The 26136-nt window shown below is 42.0% G+C and overlaps 1 protein-coding gene across 3 annotated transcripts in view; it reads right to left on the bottom strand.

Moving 5' to 3' along the window:
* Positions 1 to 110: 110 nt before the first annotated feature.
* LOC110503137 (brain-specific angiogenesis inhibitor 1-associated protein 2-like protein 1) overlaps positions 111 to 26136 on the bottom strand; it is a 53264-nt gene continuing 27238 nt past the window's right edge. For all 3 annotated transcript variants that reach the window (XM_036960689.1, XM_036960687.1, XM_036960688.1), the window contains exons 7-14: positions 17198 to 17350; positions 13897 to 14052; positions 11073 to 11205; positions 10117 to 10339; positions 6001 to 6060; positions 5698 to 5851; positions 3915 to 3955; positions 111 to 3805 (exon numbers count right to left, since the gene is read on the bottom strand). In XM_036960689.1, coding sequence (XP_036816584.1) covers positions 3733 to 3805; positions 3915 to 3955; positions 5698 to 5851; positions 6001 to 6060; positions 10117 to 10339; positions 11073 to 11205; positions 13897 to 14052; positions 17198 to 17350 — 993 coding nt within the window. In that variant the 3' untranslated portion in view covers positions 111 to 3732. The remainder of the gene's footprint in view (positions 3806 to 3914; positions 3956 to 5697; positions 5852 to 6000; positions 6061 to 10116; positions 10340 to 11072; positions 11206 to 13896; positions 14053 to 17197; positions 17351 to 26136) is intronic.

The following is a 26136-nucleotide window of genomic DNA, read 5'->3' as shown; positions in this document are numbered from 1 at the left end:
CAGTGGACATAATGGACAGTAATGTCCTATTGACAATCCCTCAGCATTGTCTCATGCTTTTCCTTCCAAATGTGTCTTATGACCAACAAAATTGCAACGTAAACAGACTCTAGTGGTAAACATAGACATCTTTATTTAGACATTAATGTGAGTGTTTATGGCAATCACATTAACATAACTTAAAGCTATTTACAATGGGGCAGGAAATAATGGTAGCCTACTCATTCGTTCAATATAAAATAAAAACGACTCATTCAATTAAAAGACAACCAAATTGTCAATTTCATCTCATGTATTAAGGGACATACACATTGTCAGTTATACAGTCTTCATACAGATATGCAGTAGGTTATGGCAGTAAAATGCAAAGACAGTACATTAATTTTTAAATTTTTAAAAAAAAATAAAGACCATGTTAAGGTTTATCCTGTTTTACTGTGAGATAACATAACTTTAGTCTACAGAACACCATGGTAAAGCATTTTCCTTGTCACCTTTAGTGAATGACAGAATCAGTATCTGAACAGAGATAGAAGAGGAACCATAAACTTATTTGGGAATCATCAATTATCATGGACAGCAGTGTGTATCATGAATTCCTCTACACTGAAGGAAGAGAAAAACCTATATACTCTTTCGATATACTGCATACTGCATGGTTCATACGGTATTTCTACCAATAACAATGTTATTGTGATTTACAACAATTGTGTATTTGTAAAACACAGTCTTCAGCTTACCATGAAAAAAACTAAGATAAATGGTCTCCATACAACTTTATAAACATCATGAACCTTTAAACAATAAACATCATGAACCTTTAAACAAGTATGAAAAAAAAAATACTTTTAAAACTATGAAGAAATAGCATAGCAGAGTCCATATGTCAATCCATTCCCCTTTCAGCATACATTCATTTAGTCTATGGCTAATCAAAAATCACTTATTTTCATTTTAAACATAACTTACATGAGCTATATTCATTCTTCCATAAACTCTCATTGTTTACACTCAATACACTTAGTGGGGGCTGAGTAGACTTCTTTATGATGAAATGAGTTTTAAAAAATGATACTTCTCTAATTTGTTTAAAATGTACGGATAAATAGTAGCCTCCCCATTGAAAAATGGTTACGTCATAATGAAAAAATAAATATGGCAAAAAATGTAGCACTTCTTTCCCCAACTAGTGTCCCCGTGCCTCATTCCTACAACTACTACAGACAGAATGCAGTGCCTAGAGAAGGTCTACAGACAGAATACAGTGCCTAGAGAAGGTCTACAGACAGAATACAGTGCCTAGAGAAGGTCTACAGACAGAATACAGTGCCTAGAGAAGGTCTACAGACAGAATACAGTGCCTAGAGAAGGTCTACAGACAGAATACAGTGCCTAGAGAAGGTCTACAGACAGAATACAGTGCCTAGAGAAGGTCTACAGATAGAATACAGTGCCTAGAGAAGGTCTACAGATAGAATACAGTGCCTAGAGAAGGTCTACAGACAGAATACAGTGCCTAGAGAAGGTCTACAGACAGAATACAGTGCCTAGAGAAGGTCTACAGACAGAATACAGTGCCTAGAGAAGGTCTACAGACAGAATACAGTGCCTAGAGAAGGTCTACAGACAGAATACAGTGCCTAGAGAAGGTCTACAGACAGAATACAGTGCCTAGAGAAGGTCTACAGATAGAATACAGTGCCTAGAGAAGGTCTACAGATAGAATACAGTGCCTAGAGAAGGTCTACAGACAGAATACAGTGCCTAGAGAAGGTCTACAGACAGAATACAGTGCCTAGAGAAGGTCTACAGACAGAATACAGTGCCTAGAGAAGGTCTACAGACAGAATACAGTGCCTAGAGAAGGTCTACAGACAGAATACAGTGCCTAGAGAAGGTCTACAGACAGAATACAGTGCCTAGAGAAGGTCTACAGATAGAATACAGTGCCTAGAGAAGGTCTACAGACAGAATACAGTGCCTAGAGAAGGTCTACAGACAGAATACAGTGCCTAGAGAAGGTCTACAGACAGAATACAGTGCCTAGAGAAGGTCTACAGACAGAATACAGTGCCTAGAGAAGGTCTACAGACAGAATACAGTGCCTAGAGAAGGTCTACAGACAGAATACAGTGCCTAGAGAAGGTCTACAGACAGAATACAGTGCCTAGAGAAGGTCTACAGATAGAATACAGTGCCTAGAGAAGGTCTACAGATAGAATACAGTGCCTAGAGAAGGTCTACAGACAGAATACAGTGCCTAGAGAAGGTCTACAGACAGAATACAGTGCCTAGAGAAGGTCTACAGACAGAATACAGTGCCTAGAGAAGGTCTACAGATAGAATACAGTGCCTAGAGAAGGTCTACAGATAGAATACAGTGCCTAGAGAAGGTCTACAGACAGAATACAGTGCCTAGAGAAGGTCTACAGACAGAATACAGTGCCTAGAGAAGGTCTACAGACAGAATACAGTGCCTAGAGAAGGTCTACAGATAGAATACAGTGCCTAGTGAAGGTCAACACACCCCAAATATTACAAAAATAAACTAATAATCATTTTGCCTTCCTACCGATGTACACAACCTAATCCACATTTTCAGTGAAATAAATTATAGAAAATGTTCAAAATGAAAAAGAAGAAAAAAAAAAGAAGTCTTGATTGTGTATGACTTCACACCCCAGAGTTAATACCTGGTGGAAACACTGTTGGCAGCCATTACAGCTGTGAATAATTTGGAATAAAATTCCAACTCTCGACAACTCTTAGGGAAATATATATCCATCGTTTTTGTCAAAATTGCTCAAGAGCAGTAAATTATCATATAATAACTCATGTTATAGGTATGCTTGTCAACGGCAGGGACTGGGGAGTTTGTCATAATCAAAAATAAATATGAAAGGAACAAAGTCCAGGTAAGAAGTTAGAGAAAACCCTGCCTCAGTCTTCTGAAAACCTAACCCTGGGATAGATGTTTTTGCGGAACAATTACACAAATGTTAATGCCGAAGACTCCAAAATGTTTTCCAAGAGGTGTTGAGTGTTCCTCAGTAGTCCACTCTCAGTCCTGACTAACTTTGCTTGAAAATCAGAGACACGGTTTGAATATTGGTGTCCATCAATGATTCCCAACCAAATGTAATGAGCTTGAGCAATTTTGCCAAAGCAATGATTGCCCTAATAGTACAACAAATGATTCCCAGCTGTAATGGCTGCCAAAGGTGCTTCCACCCAGTATTAACTCTGGGGTGTTGTATAATTTATCTTTCAGTCTGAAAATGTGAAGTAGGTTGTGTTGGTCAGTGTAGGTCAGTAGAAAAAAAAAACATTTATTCCCTCTGTAGATTACATTTTAAGGCAACAAACTTTGAAGACTCTGCAAAGGGTGTGTAGACTTTCACTAGCGACTGTATATATATTTATTTAAAAAACAATCTGAACGCAAAAGAGTGAGGAAGGTAGCCTGGATTTGATTATGTTTCAGCACTGCCCATAATCATTGTCACTTCACTACTCTGTTTTACAATGGAGCTGGCTACAATGGAGCTGGCTACAACGGAGCTGGCTACAACGGTGCTGGCTACAACGGAGCTAGTAACAACGGTGCTGGCTACAACGGAGCTGGTTTGCTGAAGCGGAGTAGAATCCATGCTTTGTTGACATATTGTTGGACTGTAATTCTGGAGTGTTGGTGGTGCTTTATCATTCCTCTGTCTGAATGAGCTCTGGTTATTAGACGTTGGGTGCTGATCTGTCGTTGGTCACTGTAGGTCTCAGTTTGACAGTGGCAAAGGGATTCCCACCTCTGGAAAATATCATGAAAAAAAACATTGTCATATGTGAATTAATTATTATTTCCCATCAAAATCATGTGAGAGGTTATATTGTTATAACAGAGTTATTATAAAACTTACCCCAGAAAGGGAACCTTTCCAACCTCATTGGGTAGAGAGATCTATTAACAAAAAGAAAGAGAAACACTTAAGCCATGATACATGCTGTGTATATTTACTACATGCTGCATTATCCCCATGCAGCTGTCAGGGTTGTGTCACTCCTCAGTGAAGAACTCTGGGACGTATGGAGACGGAGAGTGCCATGATCTCATGCTGGGGGACAGGAATCTAGAATGTCTAGAAAGGCCAGCACACAGCACACCTCTTCTCCGAGTAGATGGAAATCTTATCGAAACACCAAGCAAGTGAGTGTGATGAAAATAGTTTTAAAACAGACGGTTAACTGATTACGTAGCTATGCTTGAGGTAATTTAGGATGTATAAACGTGTATCTATTGAACCAACAATTACCTGCACTCTCAGAAAGTAAGTTGTGTTCGTTTTCTATCCTTATCTGATGTTTTGAAGATCCATTCTAATAGTGGATGAGGCTGTTATCATTCAGCAGAACAGATTGAATAGATACACCAACAGTCAGAGCAAACATAACACCATGGTCACTTTCAGAGAATTTAGTTTTTGCACTGCAAAGAAATGACCCTGTTGGCCTCCTCAACCTATTCCGGGACATAACCCCTGCCCTAACACAACCACTACACTAGAGGGCAGACAGTGTCCAGGAGTGAGGGTGAATGGGCAGCTATGGGAGAGGCCCCAGACAGTGGCTTACATCAGGGACCATTCATCTTTAAGCGACAAGCAAAGTCACCTCTCCACAATCACATGATCAAAGTGATCAGAAGAAGGGAAGCAAGAAAGGATGGGACTTGTAGGAAGGAAAGGGTGAAAGGTGGGGAAGGGGTAGAACAGATGAGGGGGCAAGGGGGAGAAGAGGGGTGAGAAAGGCCCACTCTATTACCATAGCATCCCTAACAGTAGTGTATTTCTCCCAATGCCCTGAGGCAGCAGTTCCAGCACACAAGGGCAATCAATGAGAGAGAGATAGAGAGATAGAGAGAGAGAGAGAGAGAGAGAGAGATGGGGAGAGAGAGAGAGAGAGAAAGATGGGAGAGAGAGAGAGAGCAAGATGGGAGAGAGAGAGAGAGCGATGAGACAAGTGAGAGATGGGGAGAGCGAGAGTGAAAAAGATGGGGAGAGAAAGAAAGAGAGAGAGCGAGCGAGCGAGCGATGGGGCGAGAGAGGGCCCATAGCTCTGTACACCATGATTACTTCATTCTCAAACCAGCTGACACAGTGCAGGTTCTAATTGAAGATGTGTGGTTGAGCAAAATTTCTGTGTAGGCCTATACCCCCCTGGTCCTCCGTCCTTCCCACCCTCTCTTCCTCCCTCTCTTCCTCCCTCCTTCATTCCTGCACAGAGACAAAACCAGGCAGGGAGCATTTTTTAAATATATTTTTTATTTCTCTCTCTCAATTCTCAGTGGCAGCATCAAGACATTTAGGCCTTAGGTTTCTGTCATAACCTAGCTTAAAGTGTGCTTGGTGGTGGGAGTCCTTCCCTAACTAGCCCACGTGAAAATACACAAATAAAATGTCTTCCACATTAGGTCAGCCGACTGTAAACCTGTGGAGAGGGTGAAGGTTTAACGTTCACCCTAAGAAGACAGTTTCCCAGCATATGGGCTAATAGACAACATCAAAATCAAAGTTGGTCAGACGTTTCAGAGACCTTGTAGGTGGTTTAACATTGAAATGAGTCCAACAAACTGATTTTCACTTTAAGGTGACGTGCTGACTGTATTGTTAGGTAAGAATGTGGAAGGGATGACTGGGTTCTGACCGTGTTTTTGGGTGAGGGTGTGGAGGCGCTGACCAGGCTGACAGGGCTGTTCCCTGTCCTGTCGCTGTAGTCTGGCGGCGGCAGCAAAACAGGCTCCTCCTCTTCCTGTTCCGGAAGACTGGCCACACTCAGACGACGCACCGGTGTCCCCAAACTGTAGACATAGACAGATACACACAAATGTTAGGACTTTACCTGGCCCAAAATAACCTTGTTTCTAGACACTTCTTGAAAGCCCCCTATAGATTTGAGAGGGTAGGTGTAAACAATATCATAAGATCATCACATGGCTATGTGTCGTACCTGTTTGAGATCAGTGGTTCATTGTAAGGTCGGCAGTAAGATGAGGGAAACCAGCCCCGCCTGAAACAAACACAGACACACCAAAATATTAGCCCAATAAAACAACAATGAAGAACATCACACCTTTCATCCACACTGCACACTGCCCTAACCCATCTGGACAAGAGGAATACCTATGTGAGAATGCTGTTCATCGACTGCAGCTCAGCATTTAACACCATAGTACCCTCCAAACTCGTCATCAAGCTCGAGACCCTGGGTCTCGACCCCACCCTGTGCAACTGGGTACTGGACTTCCTGACGGGACGCCCCCAGGTGTTGAGGGTAGGTAACAACATCTCCACCCCGCTGATCCTCAACACTGGGGCCCCACAGGGGTGCGTTCTGAGCCCTCTCCTGTACTCCCTGTTCACCCACGACTGCGTGGCCATGCTTGCCTCCAACTCAATCATCAAGTTTGCAGACGACACTACAGTGGTAGACTTGATTACCAACAATGACGAGACGGCCTACAGGGAGGAGGTGAGGGCCCTCGGAGTGTGGTGTCAGGAAAATAACCTCACACTCAACGTCAACAAAACAAAGGAGATGATCGTGGACTTCAGGAAACAGCAGAGGGAGCACCCCCCTATCCACATCGACGGGACAGTAGTGGAGAGGGTAGTAAGTTTTAAGTTCCTCGGCGTACACATCACAGACAAACTGAATTGGTCCACCCACACAGACAGCGTGGTGAAGAAGAAGCAACAGCGCCTCTTCAACCTCAGGAGGCTGAAGAAATTTGGCTTGTCACCAAAAGCACGCAAACTTTTACAGATGCACAATCGAGAGCATCCTGTCGGGCTGTATCACCGCCTGGTACAGCAACTGCTCCGCCCACAACCGTAACGCTCTCCAGAGGGTAGTGAGGTCTGCACAACGCATCACCGGGGGCAAACTACCTGCCCTCCAGGACACCTACAACACCCGATGTCACAGGAAGGCCATAAAGATAATCAAGGACAAGGACAACTGTACTCTATACCATATACTGCATCTTGCCTATGCCGTTCAGTACCATCACTTATTCATATATTTTCATGTACATATTCTTCATCCCTTTACACTTGTGTGTTTAAGGTAAATTGTTAGGTTAGATTATTTGTTGGTTATTACTGCATTATCGGAACTGGAAGCACAAGCATTTTGATAACCATGTGTATATGATAAATACAATTTGATTTGATTTGATTGATTTAGAGCGTTGTGCCAGTAACTGAAAGGTTGCTAGATCAAATCCCTGAGCTGACAATGTAAAAATATGTTGTTCTGTCCCTGAACAAAGCAGTTAGGCCACTGTTTCTAGTCTGTCATTGTAAATAAGAATTTGTTCTTATCTGACTTGCCTAGTTAAAAATTGAAATTCCCAAAGCTGTAATAATGTCCGTCTATGCCAAAGGGACCGGAAATTGACTTTCTTTGCTAATTTGTTTCAGAAAGAAAATGTCAGTAGGCAGACTAACATCTCTGCTTCAAGCTTAAATCTCTTTCTTCTCTTCCCCCCCTTTATTGGCATGATGTAACTATGTACATATTTTTTGAGATGCCAAAGCTTACTTTGGAGATTTACAATATTAACATAATTAATAATCAATATTGTCAACGGGACAACAGTTACAATAACAACCAAGGGTCAAAGTGACCATACATTGAACAATAACAATTAGCATAGAGGACATGTGCAGGTTGGTTGGTCTGTCAGACACTGTCCCTCATCTTATCTCGCTCTCTGGCTCTCTCTCCCTGATCTTTCACATACATATGAGCACTAATGACTTTAATGACCAGCTAGAAGAAGGGAGATACACCCATACAGTAGACTTGCCATCAAAGCATGCACACATAATTACTAAGTTGGCTTTGAGCCATCGGTCTCTATGGCCTTAACAAAAGATAATGAGTGCGCTACATTCAGCTGGTACCAGGCTCTACCTTCACTGTATTCAGAGATGAAAGAACATAAACAAAGATGTCGTTTCAAGAAGACAGGTTGGCATTCATCCTTTTCTCCCCACACAGTCTGTGTATGAGCAGACATCACAATCGCCAATGGTCTTTCAAAGGTGTGGTTTGACCAAACTACCTTTCAACAACCCCTCGCCACCCTCTCACATGTTGAATTTCTTGTTGCGTTTCCACATCAACATTCATCATTGTATGTCCCAAAAAACACAACCAGCCAAGTGAGGCTGCTTTCTTCTGGAAATTGTGAAGTCAAAGATGGACAAAGGGGGTGTTGTTGGGGCTGTGTTTCTGGACCTAAGGAAGGATTTTGATACTGTTAACCATGAGATTCTCATCACAAAATTGTCCAAGTTCAACTTTTCCCCTGATGCCTTGAGATGGATGAAATCATACCTTGAAGGCAGAACTCAGTGTGTCAGAGTGAGCAATGAGCTGTCGCCCACTCTTAGCTATGATGTGGGCGTGCCCCAAGGGTCAATACTGGGGCCCCTCTTGTTCATTAATGATCTGCCTTCTGTCTGTACTGGGTCTGAAGTTCAAATGTATGCAGATGATACAGTGATATATGTGCATGCAAAGAGCAAACAACAAGCTGCACAAGAACTCACTACTGTAATGGTCCAGGTTACAAAGTGGCTCAGTGACTCGTGTTTGCATCTCAATGTGAAAAAAACTGTTTGCATGTTCTTCACAAAGAGGGCAACAGTTGTTATGAGCCAGATGTCTATGTGTCAGGGGAGAAGCTCCAGGTGGTATCTGATTTTAAGTACCTTGGCATCATACTCGATTCCAACCCCTTTTAAAAAGCATGTGAAAAAGGTAATTCAACGACCAAACTCAACCTAGCTAATTTCAGATATATACGAAATTGTTTGACTACAGAGGTAGCAAAACTGTACTTCAAATCTATGATACTCCCCCACTTAACATACTGCTTGACTAGTTGGGCCCAAGCTTGCTGTACAACATTAAGACCTATTCAGTCTGTCTACAAAGAGGCTCTCAAAGTGCTTGATAGGAAGCCCAATAGCCATCATCACTGTTACATCCTCAGAAAGCATGAGCTCCTGAGTTGGGAAAATCTTGTGCAATACACTGACGCATGTCTTATATTCAAGATCCTAAATGGTCAGGCTCCACCTCCACTCAGTATTTTTGTTAAACAGAAAACCCAAACATATGGCAGCAGATCCACAAGGTCTGCCATGAGAGGTGATTGTACTTTTCCCTTAAGGAAAAGCACCTTTAGCAAATCCGTTATCTCTGTGAGAGCTTCCCATGTCTGGAATACACTGCCATCAGACACACACAACTGCACCACATATCACACTTTCGCAAAATGCTTGAAGACATGGCTAAAGGTCAATCAGATTTGTGAACACGGTCCCTAGCTGTGTGTTGCCGCTTTCCATGTTTTCTGTTGTCTGTAGCTTGTGAGGTGTGGAAACACTGTTGCTTTTATGAATTTTGTCTTGCTGCTTTTTGTTCTATGTTGCTATGTCTGTATGCTACGTCTTGCTTGTCCTATGTTGCTCTGTCTGTATGCTATGTATTGCTTGTCCTATGTTGCTATTGTCTATATTGTAATTATTTTTAATAACCTGCCCAGAGACTGCGGTTGAAAATTAGCCGGCTGGCTAAAACCGGCACTTTTACTGAAACGTTGATTAATGTGCACTGTCCCTGTAAAAATAAAATAAACTCAAACTCAACATGATGGAGAGCAAAGCCACGTGTCCCTAAGAGCTCAGTTACCTTCTATCGCCTGCAGTTGTGGTAGCTAGCAAGCTTAGGGTAATAGTGTTATAACCTCTAGCATTGTGACAGATTGCATAACTTCAGTGAGAGACCTTAGATCTGCGTCCGGGTCTTCTCCTGGTAAATAAGCCTTAATTAGGGTGTAATAAATCTTTGTAAAGTTGTAATAAAGTTGAACAAACTCTCAATACACAGTGACTCACTGCCAAGTCAATAAGCCTCTATAAATGTGTTATAAAACTTCATAAATCCTCATAGACCCTAAATACCCAGTAAATTGTGACTTACTGCCATGTCTTCTCCAGGCTAGAAAGCATTTATAAAGGTGTAATAATGCTTCATGAAGTGACTTACTGCCGGGTCTTCTCCAGCTCTCCGTATAGCCATCCGTCCTTCTCCTCCTTGATGAGCAGTATGATGATGTCACCATCATCAAAGGACAGGAGTGTGTCGCTGTTGCCGGCCGTATGGGGGAAGATGGTCCTGACCCGTGGCTTCCTGCCCACGTTCAGCCCAGAACCTATCGACACTGACCGGGATAGAGACAGGCTTCCACTGTTCTCCATACTGCTCTGGCCTGGAAGGTCAAAGTTCAAAGTTCAAGTTCAATATGTTTTATTATCAAAATGTAGAAAGACAGCAAGTACTCGCTGAAATATTTGATATTTACAATAGCAGAGTTCAAAATAATACATGGATAAGTATATCACGGAGGAAAGAGACATGGCATATAGCTAATGATTTATAACCCTGGTCTAAATGGCCACACGGAGAAGAACTATTGCATCATTAAAGAGGGGAATTGGTTTTGCAGCAGAATCTTCTGTGTAATTTAGACATTCAATAAGAGAAGACATGGAGAACAAATGCTAGATGAAGTAAGAATTGATACTTTAGCAGGATTAAAGGGTACATGCAGCACAACTTGAAGGGAATAAAGATACAATCCTGAACCTTCTTTTAAGATTTCTGTATATATTCTGTCGAGCAGACGTACTCAATAATGTCCCAGAGCACAAGATAAAATATTTCCAAACAAGATTACATGTAGATGAGGACAGCCACCAAATGCTATACTATCATCTTTTTTAATCAATTTGTATAGATTAGATTACGAAAGGCAGCATATTTACATGAGTAAAGAGGTATGGGACTCGTAAAGCTAAACAGAATCTCTGTAGAAATGAACAGCTACCAAAACATTATATTTTCAAATTTTGTTATACAGAGTACAACTACACACACAATGTAACACATATTCAAACTTCAATCCAAAGACTGAAGCCTGAGGTGTGAGGCTGCAGTAGTACCTGAGTTGTGGTCTGATGTAGATGTGGATGTGAAGGAGGCGTGGGGGACGTCCTGGTTGAACATATTAGCCAGTGGACTGATCTGGGCTTTCAGCTGGGGGGCTGGTGGGGGAACCATCAAATCCCTGTTGTTCTGAGGACAGAGAAAACATCAAATATGAAAGTCACAGTACATGCAATGCATATAGAAGAGCAAATACCATTTGTGACTCGTTTCAGGAAACTAGGCGTATGTCGCGCTTCACTACTTCCCAGAAGAGGCATTTGAACATAAACATTTATTCTAAACATAATTTTTTTGATTGGCTGAGATAATGGATGGGCTGGACATGCACACTTCTGTCTATAACATGAGCTGCTCAGAATGTGTAGGTAGTCCTTTCTAATGTGTTTTAACAAAAGATATCACGAAGAACTGCAAAAGTGTTGCTAATTCTCTCCACTTTCTGGAGGACCAAGTTTTGAAATCAGTGGAATACCTGGTGGAAGCAGAGTATGATAGCTAAGGAGATGGAGAAAATGTGGCATTTGATTGCAAATAACTGGAGGGAGTCGAAAAGAGAACACACAGAAGGCTGTATAAAACTCCTGTCTACGGATTACATCTTCAAACTATGGGCAACCATGGCATCCGTGACAGAGAGGGAGAAGCATTTATCCAAGTATACGGGTAAGAGAGTCTAGCTAGCTACATTTTCAGAAATTATACGTTTTTGTCAGAAAGTCGTTTTCATTGCAAGTTAAAGCATACTGTTAGTTAGCTCGCTAGTAATAGTAATAATATTGTTTGTATTTCAGAGCCATTTGCATTGCTAGTTATAGCCTATTGTTACCTAGCTAGCAAACGTTGAACCTAGTTGGTTAGCTTTAGCTACCTGCAGATTCCTGCAGGGTAGTAATGTTGTGAGTTGGGATTATGGTTGATAGTTTAGCTAGCTACATGTTTAAACAAAAGACTCTACTATGCAAGTAACCATTTCACTGTGTCGATTTACACCTTCTCTATACTGTGCTATGTGACAAATAAACGTTCATTCAATTTGATATAGTGTGTATTTACCCGACGGTAATGTGAAGAACAACATGACGGGCACCAAAGTCAAATTAGAATATTACGTTAGGCTAACGAGTCAGCGTTCAAGTTCGAAAATTCTCCGGTAGAATGCCCTGCTTTTATTTTGTCACACTCACAACTGTAAGCTATTTTCTGTAATTAGGTTGCCATTAACTTGTAAATAATGATCTCGTTGTGAGTTTATTTTCCTGTAATAATTAATACAAATTAGCTAAAGTTAAGACGCTGTCAGCCATATGGTAACTTAACGTTAGCTAGCCAGCTGACAAGCTAGAAACAAACCAAAACATTGTTTAGAAAGTTGCTTTTAGTTGCCTGGTATGCTAGATTGACATATACTAAATAAACGTTTAAAAACGGGTGGGTTTATTGGTGTTAAAATACACCAGTTATGCTCATTTGGACCACCAGGCTGCTGATATCGTGCAGCCTTTAGTTTTTGTGTTTCTACTTTTTCAAAATGAGAACAACAAGTTTGATGTCGGACAACAATAGAATGTTCATTATGTCACTGCAACAACTGTCTACAGACATGTCGATAGACGTATTATAAACCAGACTTTAGTCTTGAAATCGTTGATTGTTTAGTACACTACTGTACTCACTCTGTTTAGCACATGGCCTCACATGTGAACCATTAAAGAGGTGGGTGGGGCTAAGGCTTAAGAGGGTGTGAACGATGCTGAATGGATGTAGACAAAGAAGAGCTCTTCTGGGTTATATCCTGCCTGTTTGGCCCTGTCTGGGGGTATCATCGGATGGGGCCACAGTGTCTCCTGACCCCTCCTGTCTCAGCGTCCAGTATTTATGCTGCTGTAGTTTATGTGTCGGGGGATAGGGTCAGTCTGGTATATCTGGAGTACTTCTCCTGTCTTATCCGGTGTCCTGTGTGAATTTAAGTATGCTCTAATTCTCTCTCTCTTTCTCTCTCTCGGAGGACCTGAGCCTTAGGACCATGCCTCAGGACTATGATGACTCCTTGCTGTCCCCAGTCCACCTGGCCGGTCTGCTGCTCCAGTTTCAACTGTTCTGCCTGCAGCTATGGAACCCTGACCTGTTCACTGGACATGCTACCTGTCCCAGACCTGCTGTTTTCAACTCTCTAGAGACAGCAGGAGTGGTAGAGATACTCTCAAAGATTGGCTATGAAAAGCCAACTGACATTTACTTGAGGTGCTGACTTGTTGCACCCTCGACAACTACTGTGATTATTATTATTTGACCATGCTGGTCATTTATGAACATTTGAACATCTTGGCCATGTTCTGTTATAATCTCCACCCGGCACAGCCAGAAGAGGACTGGCCACCCCTCATAGCCTGGTTCCTCTCTAGGTTTCTTCCTAGGTTTTGGCCTTTCTAGGGAGTTTTTCCTAGCTATCGTGCTTCTACACCTGCATTGCTTGCTGTTTGGAGTTTTAGGCTGGGTTTCTGTATAGCACTTTGAGACATCAGCTGATGTTAGAAGGGCTATGTAAATAAATTTGATTTGATTCTGTAGTTGTACCAAAACAAGGGCCATTTTCCCATTGTTCCTCAACTGTGGTGTATGATATACACTTTTCAAAAAAAAAACACAATTTCAAATTTTGCTACACAAGACTTGTCCAGGACGGACACATTTATGAGAAGAGGCAAGTCTTGAAACCAAGCAAAGAGGTGAATGATTATATGTTGTCCTTCTCTTGTAATAGTATTGTAACAACAATGTAATAACTGCCATAATGTCACTGTCTGACATCCCTCTCACCCTGTTGTAGCGTTCGACGAGAGGCGAGGCTTCTGGGGTCCCAGACATGGGGGTGCGGAGCCCCTCTAGCATGGTCAATACTGTGTCGGGGACCTTGGTGGCATCTTTGCATTTATCCTGCCAGCTGGGCAGCTTCACTGCCAGCAGCTCTTTGGCCTACAGGGCAGATAGATACAAACAGGTTATAAAGGAATAATAAAGCTTTATAAAGCATTCATAACCAGCAGTGTTGGGGGATGGAGTAAAGTCACATCTGACTTTTTCAAACAGGGTAACATTACTACAGTTACTTTGTCAAACAATGTGTGCGTTACTTTCAGAATCATATCTCTACTGGGTATGTGTTTCCATGATCTGATATCCACTTGTTTCCTCATTTAGTAGTAGAGCAAGCGGAGAAAGGCTGTTTGGGGAAATGTCATGACACCTGCTGTCCATAGAAAGGTATAGAGGGTGCACCTCTGATTTCACTACACTCGCAATAACATCTGCTAACCATGTGTATGTGACCAATAAAATTTGATTTGATCTCTATGGGTCTGTGTACAGTCGTGGCCAAAAGTTTTGAGAATGACACAAATATTGATTTCCGCAACGTTTGCTGCTTTAGATATTTTTGTCAGATGTTACTATGGAATACTGAAGTGTAATTACAAGCATTTCATAAGTGTCAAAGGCTTTAATTGACAATTACATGAAGTTGATGCAAAGAGTCAATATTTGCAGTGTTGACCCTTCTTTTTCAAGACCTCTGCAATCCGCCCTGGCATGCTGTCAATTAACTTCCGGGCCACATCCTGACTGACGGCAGCCCATTCTTGTATAGTCAATGCTTGGAGTTTGTCCGAATTTGTAGGTTTTTGTTTATCCACCCGCCTCTTGAGGATTGACCACAAGTTCTCAATGGGATTAAGGTCTGGGGAGTTTCCTGGCCATGGACACAAAATATTGATGTTATGTTCCCCGAGCCACTTTTGCCTTATGGCAAGGTGCTCCATCATGCTGGAAAAGGCCGTCACCAAACTCTTCCTGGATGGTTGGGAGAAGTTGCTCTCAGAGGATGTGTTGGTACCATTCTTTATTCATGGCTGTAATCTTAGGCAAAATTGTGAGTGAGCCCACTCCCTTGGCTGAGAAGCAACCCCACACATGAATGGTCTCAGGACGCTTTACTGTTGGCATGACACAGGACTGATGGTAGAGCTCACCTTGTCTTCTCCAGACTAGCTTTTTACGGATACCTCAAACAATCGGAAAGGGGTGTCACAGCCTGACCATAGATATCTCTGTTTTTCTATATATTTTGGTTAGGTCAGGGTGTGATGAGGGTGGGTACTCTAGTTTTTGTATGTCTGGGGTTTTTGTATGTCTAGGAGTTTTTGTATGTGTTGGCATGATATGGTTCCTAATCAGAGACAGCTGTTTATCGTTGTCTCTGATTGGGGATCATATTTACGTATGTATAGTTGCCTTAGTGCACATCAGCAGCGTCACGCTTCGTTTGGCTGTTTGTTGTTTTGTTCAGTGAGTTTCGATTTATTAAAATTATGTGGAACTCTACTCACACTGCGCCTTGGTCTGATCCTTACGACAAACGTGACAAGGGGATTCAGAGGAATTGACTTTAGCCCAGTCTTCAGCAGTCCAATCCCTGTACCTTTTGCAGAATATCAGTCTGTCCCTGATGTTTTTCCTGGAGAGAAGTGGCTTCTTTGCTGCCCTTCTTGACACCAGGCCATCCTCCAAAAGTCTTCGCCTCACTGTGCGTGCAGATGTACTCACACCTGCCTGCTGCCATTCCTGTGCAAGCTCTGTATTGATGGTGCCCCGATCCTGCAGCTGAATCAACTTTAGGAGACAGTCCTGGTGCTTGCTGGACTTTCTTGGGCGCCCTGAAGCCTTCTTCATAACAATTGAACCGCTAACTTTGAAGTTCTTGATGATTCGATAAATGGTTGATGTAGGTGCAATCTTACTGGCAGCAATATCTTTGCCTGTGAAGCCCTTTTTCTGTTAAGCAATGATGACGGCACGTGTTCCCTTGCAGTTAACTATGATTGACTGTCACGGCCGTCGAAAGAATTGCACCAAGGTGCAGCGTGGTGAGCGTACATATTCCTTTATTAGAATGAAAAGACGCCGAACAAAACAATAAACACTACAAAACAAACCGTGAAGCTAGAGGCTATGTGCCATAAACAAAGTCAACCATCCACAAAGACAGGTGGGAAAAAGGGCTGCCTAAGTATGGTTCCCAATCAGAGACAACAATAGACAGCTGTCCCTGATTGAGAACCATACCCGGCCAAAACAAAGAAATACAAAACATAGAAAAATTAACATAGTATGCCCACCCCAAATCACACCCTGACCAAACCAAAATAGAGACATAAAAAGCTCTCTAAGGTCAGGGCGTGACATTGACAGAGGAAGAACAATGATTCCAAGCACCACCCTCCTTTTGAAGCGTCCAGTCTGTTATTCAAACTCAATCAGCATGACAGAGTGATCTCCATCCTTGTCCTCGTCAACACGCAAATTGACAGCATACAAACTGAGGCAGCAGACTTTGTGAAAATTAATATTTGTGTCATTCTCAAAACTTTTGGCCACAACTGTACTTGTGGTTTATAACCAGAACTGGCGGCTTGAAAGAAAGATTTTGAAGGAAAATATAGGAAAGCTGTACCGATGTAAGCCTACTCTATATATAGCTAATCAAGCAGTCCATATATAGCGCAGCACTTGAAGTCTAGCACAGGAAAGCAGTGCCACAGATTTAAGGAGAATCTAGTGATCAAACCTGAGTTAGTAAATAGCCTATCTTTGGTAAAGCACACGCTTCTTGCCTTGCTCCCTCAACATTCAAACAAACAGCGAGATTTAGAGATGTTTTTCATGAAAGAAGACGTTACGTTCCACACAAAGTAATATTGTAAAGTAACATGTTACTTGTGTTAAATATAACAAGTGATATGTAATGTATTACTTTCCCAACTAATTCCAACACTGGTAACTATTGAGTTATATGGCCAGGTTAGGAGGAGCAGGGGTTGCAGTGCTGAACAACACATAGCATCTCAGCCATATCAACCCGAAGGTGGGCATGATGCCTCAAGAGAGGGCACAAATCTGGGACAAACAATAGTGTCCGTTCTGGTGGATTTAAATTCTGTTGTTGATGATGTGAATTCTCCCCGCTGTGTGTGATGATGCCATATCACTGAGTCTACCTTTAAGACAAGGTTAACTAAAGGACTAAAGGTTAACTAAAGGACCCTTCCGTGCAGTACTGCAGTACCTTCTCGTGGAAGGTGTTGACATGGTAAGAGAACGTGCAGTGTTTGTCGACCAGGAAGCAGAATCGTCTCTTCTCCTCCAGGAGGGCCTCTCTGCAGCCGTCAGCGATGAACTTCTGCATGTCACTCTGCCGAGACGAGATGGTCTCTATATACTGAGGGGAAGAGGAGGGGAGGGTGGAGGGGAGGGAGGAAGGGAGACAGGTTAGTAAAGGGGGGCACGGGGGGCCAAAAAGGGTTAGATACTGTGGGGTGGGGGAGGGGACAGGTTATTAAGGGTTATGGGTTACTGTGGGGTGGGGACAATACGTATGAGATTGTCTCCAGATACCCTCTATGGAAAAAAACACATGAATTTCACATGTGCACATGTGATCTCATGCAGGAAATCTAAGGACGTCTTAAGGTTTTGCTCGCCTGAGGAAGAGCATCTCATGATGGAGATCTTCGTAGCTGTCTATTTACCACCAAAAACCGATGCTGGCACTAAGACTGCACACTCCTAGTGGACATTAATGCAGGGAAACTTAAATCAATTTTACCCAATTTCTACCAGCATGTAAAATGTGCAACCAGAGATAAAACCTCTAGACCAGCTTTACTTCGCATACAAAGCTCTCCCTCGCCCTCCATTTGGCAAATCTGACCATAATTCTATCTTCCTGATTCCTTCTTACAAGCAAAAACTAAAGCAACAAGCACTAGTGATTCGGTCAATAAAAAATTGGTCAGATGAAGCAGATGCTAAGCTACAGGACTGTTTTGCCAGCACAGACTGGAATATGTTCCGCGATTCTTCCGATGGCATTGAGGAGTACACCACATCAGTCACTGGCTTCATCAATAAGTGCATCAATGACGTCATCCCCACTGTGACCGTATGTGCTGTACATACCCCAACCAGAAGCCATGGATTACAGGCAATATCCAAACTGAGCCATATTAATTTAGAATATTTTACTTTGAAAGGCGTAATTGACATTAATTACATTTAAACAGTCATGGTCCCCTGTAGGTTTCCTCTAGTTGTGGTAAAAATACCATACATTTACAACCAGTTACTGTATTTTTACAGATAAATAAGGGTGATAATGGACATTATGCTGCTGTATGCTGATAACTTGAGACTCAACCTCACTTGGGATTTGAACTAACAACTTCTTGAAGTTCCTGTGGACATAATAAAGATGGGCAGGAATACATTTCTGCACTTTGCCTAAAGTTGCAGTAAAAATCAAGTAAATATAAAATATTGTACTGTGACCACAGTTGGGACTCATAATCTTTACGTCGCTAGCAACCTGAAATGTCCTGCTACAGTGCAGCAATAGCGCCAGATCTGTGAGCATGAAAGATACATGGCCACAGACCTATTGGCAATAATGCATTTCTGCACTTTGTTATAAGCTGCCCAGAATCAAGTAAATAATTGTCAAATTATCACCACCAATGTAAAACTAGCACTGCTCAAGGACACAAATCTTTGAGGATTTGAACTTACAACCTCTTGGTGGGAAGTGCATCCAAGTTTCTGCAGTCCCACCATATTCAAACTAAATGCTTGGAACATCTTGAAAAAATAAGTGTATGGTTATGTTTCACTACAGTGTTGTTCCCTGGGGTATACAAAGGTCAAAAGTATTCTTCACGGGTAGGCTACACATATGAACTCACATGGTACAGTTTTGTACCTTGTAAGTATAAAGGGCAATTTTTCTACCCAATATTTTGAATATAAGGTACAATCAGCACTGCACGTTGATAGGTGGGGGTAACATACTGGTAGGCTCATTAGCATATCTGGGGGCATGGTCAAATAGATGTGTATTTGTTCCAACCCTCAGTGGAAGTGATGCAGCATTTTGTGTTTGATGGTTATGCCAATGCAAGTAGAGCACCTCCTTTGACACAGTGTGATCTGCAAAAATGTTAAGAGAATGTGTCAGTAATGAGCTGCACTGGGAAGAGCTTACTGTGTGTTTTACAGTAACTTAATGTCAACTTGTAGCCAAAAGTTGCTGTGATTTTGTAATTGCTTAACTGGAAACTACTTGTCAGTAAGTAATTGTAAAAGATACACAAACCTACTAGCAAAATGTTGCATGTAACCTACAGGACACTTGCTGCCACAAGAAATCTTGCCAGTAACCTAATGTGCCTTCACTGACTCTTCTGTTGACAACATGCACATCAATAGCTGATTGGCAGCATACTGTAAAAGCGGCAGCCTATTAGAAGATTGCAGGTGTGGCTAATTTGAGGCATGGCTTTCAACTAGCTCTTTTTGGTCTCCCATAAGTGGGAATGTCATCCCAGTTAATCTGCTCTGCTCATAAATGTAAGATTGTACACAACCACACAATGATGGCGCTGGAGAGGATGGCTGCCGTTTTATTGGCTCTTAACCAATTGTTATTTTGTTTGTTTTTTCGCATTGTTTGTAACTTATTTTGTACATAATGTTGCTGCTACTGTCGCTTATGACTGAAAAGAGCATATGGACATCAGAACAGCGATTACTCACCTCGAATTGGACAAATCATTTTTCTTTAATGAGTCGGACGGGAAGGATATACCCCAAACACCCGAACAGGCCCTCATCCCCGTCATTCGCAGGAGAAAGAAACAGATTTCGCAGAAGGAGATCGAGGAGCCTTGCGAGGATCAGGCTAATCTGCCTTTGCCATCCGTACCTGTTAGCCAATGTTCAATCGCTGGAAAATAAATGGGATGCACTAAGAGCATGTATATCCTACCAATGGGACATTAAAACTGTAATATCTTATGTTTCACCGAGTCATGGCTGAAAAACAACATTAATAACATACAGTTGGCAGGTTATACACTATCTATCAGCAGGAAAGAACAGCAGCCTCTGGTAAGACACGGGGTGGCGGCCTATGTATATTTGTAAACAACAACTGGTGCACAATATCTAAGGAAGTCTCGAGGTTTTGCTCGCCTGAGGTAGAGTATCTCTTGATAAGCTGTAGACCACACCATCTACCTAGCGAGTTTTCATCTGTATTTTTTGTAGCTGTCTACATACCATCACAGACCGATGCTGGCACTAAGACAGCACTCAATGAGCTGCATACCGCAATAAGAAAACAGGAAAACACTCATCCAGAGGCGGTGCTCCTAGCAGACGGGGACTTTAATGCAGGCAAACTTAAATAAATTTGACCTAATTTCTATCAGCATGTTAAATGTGAAACCAGAGGGGAAAAAAACTCCAGACAACCTTTTCTCCACACACAGAGATGCGAAAAAACTCTCGCCCTCCATTTGGCAAATCTAACCATAGTTCTATCCTACCTGATTCATGCTTATCAGCAAAAATTTAAGCAGGAAGCACCAGTGACTCGGTCAATAAAACAGTGGTCAGATTAAGCAGATGCTAAGCTACAGGACTGTTTTGCTATCACAGACTGGAACATGTTCCGGAATTCTTCCGATGGCATTGAGGAGTACACCTCCCTCTGCAATTGGATCCTGGACTGCCTTACTTGCCACCACCAGGTGGTAAGGGTAGGTAGCAACACATCCACCATGCTGATCCTCAACACGGGGGCCCCTCTGGGGGCAAAGATTTGGCAAATCTTTGGAGGGAGTTGAAAGTCCGTGTTGCCCAGCAACAGCCCCAAAACATCACTTCTCTATTGGAGATCTGCATGGAGGATTGGGCCAAAAATACCAGCAACAGTGTGTGAAAACCTTGTGAAGACCTACAGAAAACGTTTGACCTCTGTCATTGCCAATAAAGGGTATATAACAAAGTATTGAGATACATTTGTTATTGACCAAATACTTATTTTCCACCATAATTTGCAAATAAATTCATTAAAAATCCTACAATGTGATTTTCTGGATTTTTTTTCTCATTTTGCCTGTCATAGTTGAAGTGTACCCCACTAAGTATTTGATCGCCTATCAACCAGTAAGAATTCCGGCTCTCACAGACCTGTTAGTTTTTCTTTAAGAATCCCTCCTGTTCTCCCCTCATTACCTGTATTAACTGCACCTGTTTGAACTCGTTACCTGTATAAAAGACACCTGTCCACATACTCCAGGATACCCGGGCCAGGTCAATTAGAAAGGCCTGCTTGCAGAAGTGTTTTAGGGAGCGTTTGACAGTGATGAGGGGTGGTCGTTTGACCGCAGACCCATAGCGGATACAGGCAATGAGGCAGTGATCACTGAGATCCTGATTGAAGACAGCGGAGGTGTATTTGGAGGGCAAGTTGGTCAGGATAATGTCTATGAGGGTGCCCATGTTTACGGATTTAGGGTTATACCTGGTGGGTTCCTTGATGATTTGTGTGACATTGAGGGCATCTAGCTTAGATTGTAGGACTGCCGGGGTGTTAAGCATATCCCAGTTTAGGTCACCTAACAGAACAAACTCTGAAGCTAGATGGGGGACGATCAATTTACAAATGGTGTCCAGGGCACAGCTGGGAGCCAAGAGGGGTCGGTAGCAGACGGCAACAGTGATGTCACTGCGACAACTGTCAATAGATCTACACTACTGTTCACTAGTTTTAGAACACCTCATTCAATGTCTTTTCTTTATTTTTGATATTTTCTACATGGTAGAATAATAGTGAAGACATCAAAACTATGAAATGACAGATATGGAATCATGTAGTAACCAAAAAAGTGTTAAACCAAATCAAAATATATTTTAAATTTGAGATTGTTCAAATAGCCACCTTGATGACAGCTTTGCACACTCTTGGCAGTGTCTCAACCAGCTTCACCTGGAATGCTTTTCCAACAGTCTTGAAGGACTTCCCACATATGCTGAGCACTTGTTGGCTGCTTTTCCTTCACTCTGCGGTCCGACTCATCCCAAGCCATCTAAATTTGGTTGAGGTCGGGGGATTGTGGAGGTCATCTGATGCAGCACTCCATCACCCTCCTTCTGGGTAAAATAGCCCTTACACAGCCTGGAGGTGTGTTGGGTCATTGTCCTGTTGAAAAACAAATGATAGTTCCACTAAGCCCAAACCAGATGGGATGGTGTAGCGCTGCATAATGCTGTGTTAGCCATGCTGGTTAAATGTGCCTTGAATTCTAAATAAATCACAGACAGTGTCACCAGCAAAGCACCCCCACACCATAACACCTCCTCCTCCATGCTTTACTGTGGGAAATACACATCCATTCATACACACCGCGTCTCACAAAGACACGGCGGTTGGAACCAAAAATCTCAAAATTCCACCGGTCTAATGTCCATTGCTTGTGTTTCTTGGCCCAAGCAAGTCTCTTCTTCTAATTGGTGTCCTTTAATAGTGGTTTCTTTGCAGCAATTCGACCACACATTCTCCTGTGAACAGTTGATGTTGAGATGTGTCTATTACTTTAACTATGTGAAGCATTTATTTGGGCTGCAATTTCTGAGGCTGGTAACTCTAAAGAACTTATCCTCTGCAGCTGTGGTAACTCTGGGTCTTGCATTCCTGTGGTGGTCCTCAATGAGAGCCGGTTTCATCATAGCGCTTGGTTTTTGTGACAGGACTTGAGGAAACATTCAAAGTTCTTGAAATTTTCCAGATTGACTGACCTTCATGTCTTAAAGTAATGATGAACTGTCGTTTCTCTTTGCTTATTTGAGCTGTTCTTGACATAATATGGACTTGGTATTTTACCATATCTTCTGTTTACCCCCCTACCTTGTCACAACACAACTGATAGGCTCAAAAAGTAAATAAATTCCATAAACAAAATGTTAACCTCTCTGAACCACCCATCCCGGATCCGGGATAATTGTCATCAGCAACGCTGAATAGCATAGCGCCACAGTCAAATAATATTACTAGAAAATATTCATATAATCACAAGTGCAATATTGCAAAACACAGCTTAGCCTTTTGTTAATCCACCTGTCGTCCCAGATTTTGAAATGATGCTTTACAGCGAAATCAATACAAGCGTTTGTGTACGTTTATCGATCGCTCGACAAAACAATAAGTACACTTGGCATCAGGTAACTTGGTCACGAAAATCAGAAAAGACATCAAATTAATCTTTTACCTTTGATGATCTTCGGATGTTTTCACTCACGAGACTCCCAGTTAGACAACAAATGTTCCTTTTGTTCCATAAAGATATTTTTTATATCCAAATACCTCCGTTAGTTTGGTGCGTTATGCCCAGGAATCCACCGGTGAGAGCGGTCACGACAACACAGACAAAATTCCAAATTATATCCATAAAGTCCACAGAAACATAAGGTCCTTTGCTGTTGTTCTGGGATTGATTTGCACTTTTCGCACCAGAGTACGTTCATCTCTAGGAGCCAGAACGCGTCTCTTTCCTGAGTGGTATGACGGCTGAGTGGTCCCATGGTGTTTATACTTGCGTACTATTGTTTGTACAGATGAACGTGGTACCTTCAGGCGCATGGAAATTGCTCCCAAGGATGAACCAGACTTGTGGAGGTCTACTATTTATTTTTCTGAGGTCTTGGCTGATATCTTTTGATTTTCCCATGATGTCAAGCAAAGAGGTACTGAGTTTGAAGGTAGGCCTTGAAATACATCCACAGGTGCACCTCCAATTAACTAAATGATTCCAATTAGCCAATCAGAAGCTTCTAAAGCCATGGCATCATTTTCTGGAATTTTCCAAGCTGTTTAAAGGCACAGTCAACTCAATGTATGTAAACTTCTGACCCACTGGAATTGTGATACAGTGAGTTCTAAGTTAAATAATCTGTCTGTAAACAATTGCTGGAAAAATTACGAGTGTCATGCACAGAGTAGATGTTCTAACCAACTTGCCAAAAGTATAGTTTGTTAACAAGACATTTGTGGAGCGGTTGAAAAACAAGTTTTAATGACTCCAACCTAAGTGTATGTAAACTTCCGACTTCAACTGTATGTAAAAAGTACTGTGTCTGTATCATAACAACACATTTTTGTTTGCAGGGCATCACCTGTGAAATCTCATATGAAAATTTGAATCCACATGTGAAAGGTTATGTGAAAATCCATATGTGAAATATCACATGTAAAGTGTTCGAAAACACATGGTTTAACATGATTTCACAAGTGCAAATCATGGAAATGAAATCATGTGATTTTCCATGTGAAATCGTGTTTTTTCCTTAAGGGTACTGATGAGAGGATATAGGGGAGGAGACTGACTGTTAAACCATTCAGTAAGGTTGTAATTGCATGCTTAGAAAAAAAGCGTCTTGCTTAATTTAACTGTTCAGGTCATGTTCGGGCTTATGTTGAATAATGTTGAATAATGAGATTTATTTCTATTTTTGAATATATCCATACATTTTTTTTTGTAATTTGACCCCCTTTTTCTCCCCAATTTCGTGATATCCAATTGTGATCTTGTCTCATCACTGCCACTTCCCAACGGGCTCGGTAGAGGGGAATGCCGCGCTTCTTAACACCCGCTCGCTTAACCCGGAAGCCAGCTGCACCAATGTGTTGGAGGAAACACCGTTCAACTGACAACTAAAGTCAGCTTGCAGGCGCCTGGCCTGCCACAAGGAGTCGCTTGAGCACGATGAGCCAAGTAAAGCCCCCCAGGCAAACCCTCCCCTAACCCGGACAACACTGGGCTAATTGTGCGCCGCCCTATGGGACTCATGGTCGGTTGTGACACAGTCTGGGTTCAAACCCCAGGCTGTAGTGACACCGCAACACTGCAATGCAGTGCCTTAGACCGCTGCGCCACTTGGGAGGTGAATAATGAGTCTCTGCTCTGTCTGTCTCCATCTCACCCCCTGTTATTACGCCATCATCCTTATACTGTAGAAACTCAATAACTCTGCTGAAAGAACCCGTGTCTAAATCCCAAATAGCACCCCTTTCCCAATGTAGTGTATGGTCAAAAGTAGTACACTATATAGGGAATAGGGTGCCATTTGGGATGCAGAACACACGCCTTCCCAGTGATTGACTCAGTATTGAAACACCCTCACAAAGCAGACCACGGGAACTGACATTACACACAGACAGCTCAGGTCCTCTTTGAAACAACTTTCACTCTCTGTTTCACCCTCCTCCCCTATCTCTCCTCTCCTTTTTTTCCGGTTGTCTTGACGACAGTGACAGACTATTCGTCTCTAGGATTCTTATTTTGTGGTTTTGTCACAGACCCTCCTTTAATGCCTAGCCCAGTTCTCTCTAATTATCTCTCTCTCACTGTTTCTCTCTCTTACCCCAATGATGGGGCCACACCACCTAAACTATGGAGCTTAATTTCTACTGCAAACAATCACTCAAAGACTGGAAGACTGAGAAATAGAGGGGGGAAAAGAGAGTGTGACAGACATATGGAGAGATCATTAATTGAGCTCAGATGTTGCAGCAAATCAAATCAAATCAGGCTTTATTCATTTCAGAAATGGAACGCAACAACGCAATGTGCTTCAAAGGAAAATAACTAATAAAATCAATGAAAATAAAAACATAACTATTTACTACACAAACATAAGCGGATAAAAAAAAACTAAAGAATAACAAAAACTGAAAGACTAAAAATTACCCTAAGGAAAAGCAAAGCTAAAAAGGTGTGTTTTAAGATCACAGTTTGGGCCCCCCTCAGGTTCTCTGGCAGGCTATTCCAGAGGCTGGGGGCATAATAACTAAAGGCTGCCTCTCCATGTCTCTTGGTCTTTGTCTTTGGGATAGTTAAAAGGCCAGTTCCAGAGGACCTGAGGGACATACTGGGTAAATAACTTGTCTGACGTATTGGGGTGCACAATCATGGATTGATTTAAAAAACAATAGAAGAATCTTAAAATTATTTCTAAAACTCACAGGCAGCCAGTGCAGAGACCTTAAAACCGGTGTAAGGTGTGCTCTCCTGTAGACGTTTGAAAAAGACAGATTTGGGGAAATTCCATTACCAATCCATGTTACTTCATCTATAATCTATATATTAAAAGGCATTCATGCATTACTTT

The sequence above is a fragment of the Oncorhynchus mykiss genome, chromosome 23 (genome assembly GCF_013265735.2).
Source record: "Oncorhynchus mykiss isolate Arlee chromosome 23, USDA_OmykA_1.1, whole genome shotgun sequence".
Taxonomy (NCBI): Eukaryota; Metazoa; Chordata; class Actinopteri; order Salmoniformes; family Salmonidae; genus Oncorhynchus; species Oncorhynchus mykiss.
The sequence above is the reverse complement of the archived record's forward strand: the minus strand, read 5'-3'. Positions and strand labels throughout refer to the sequence as shown.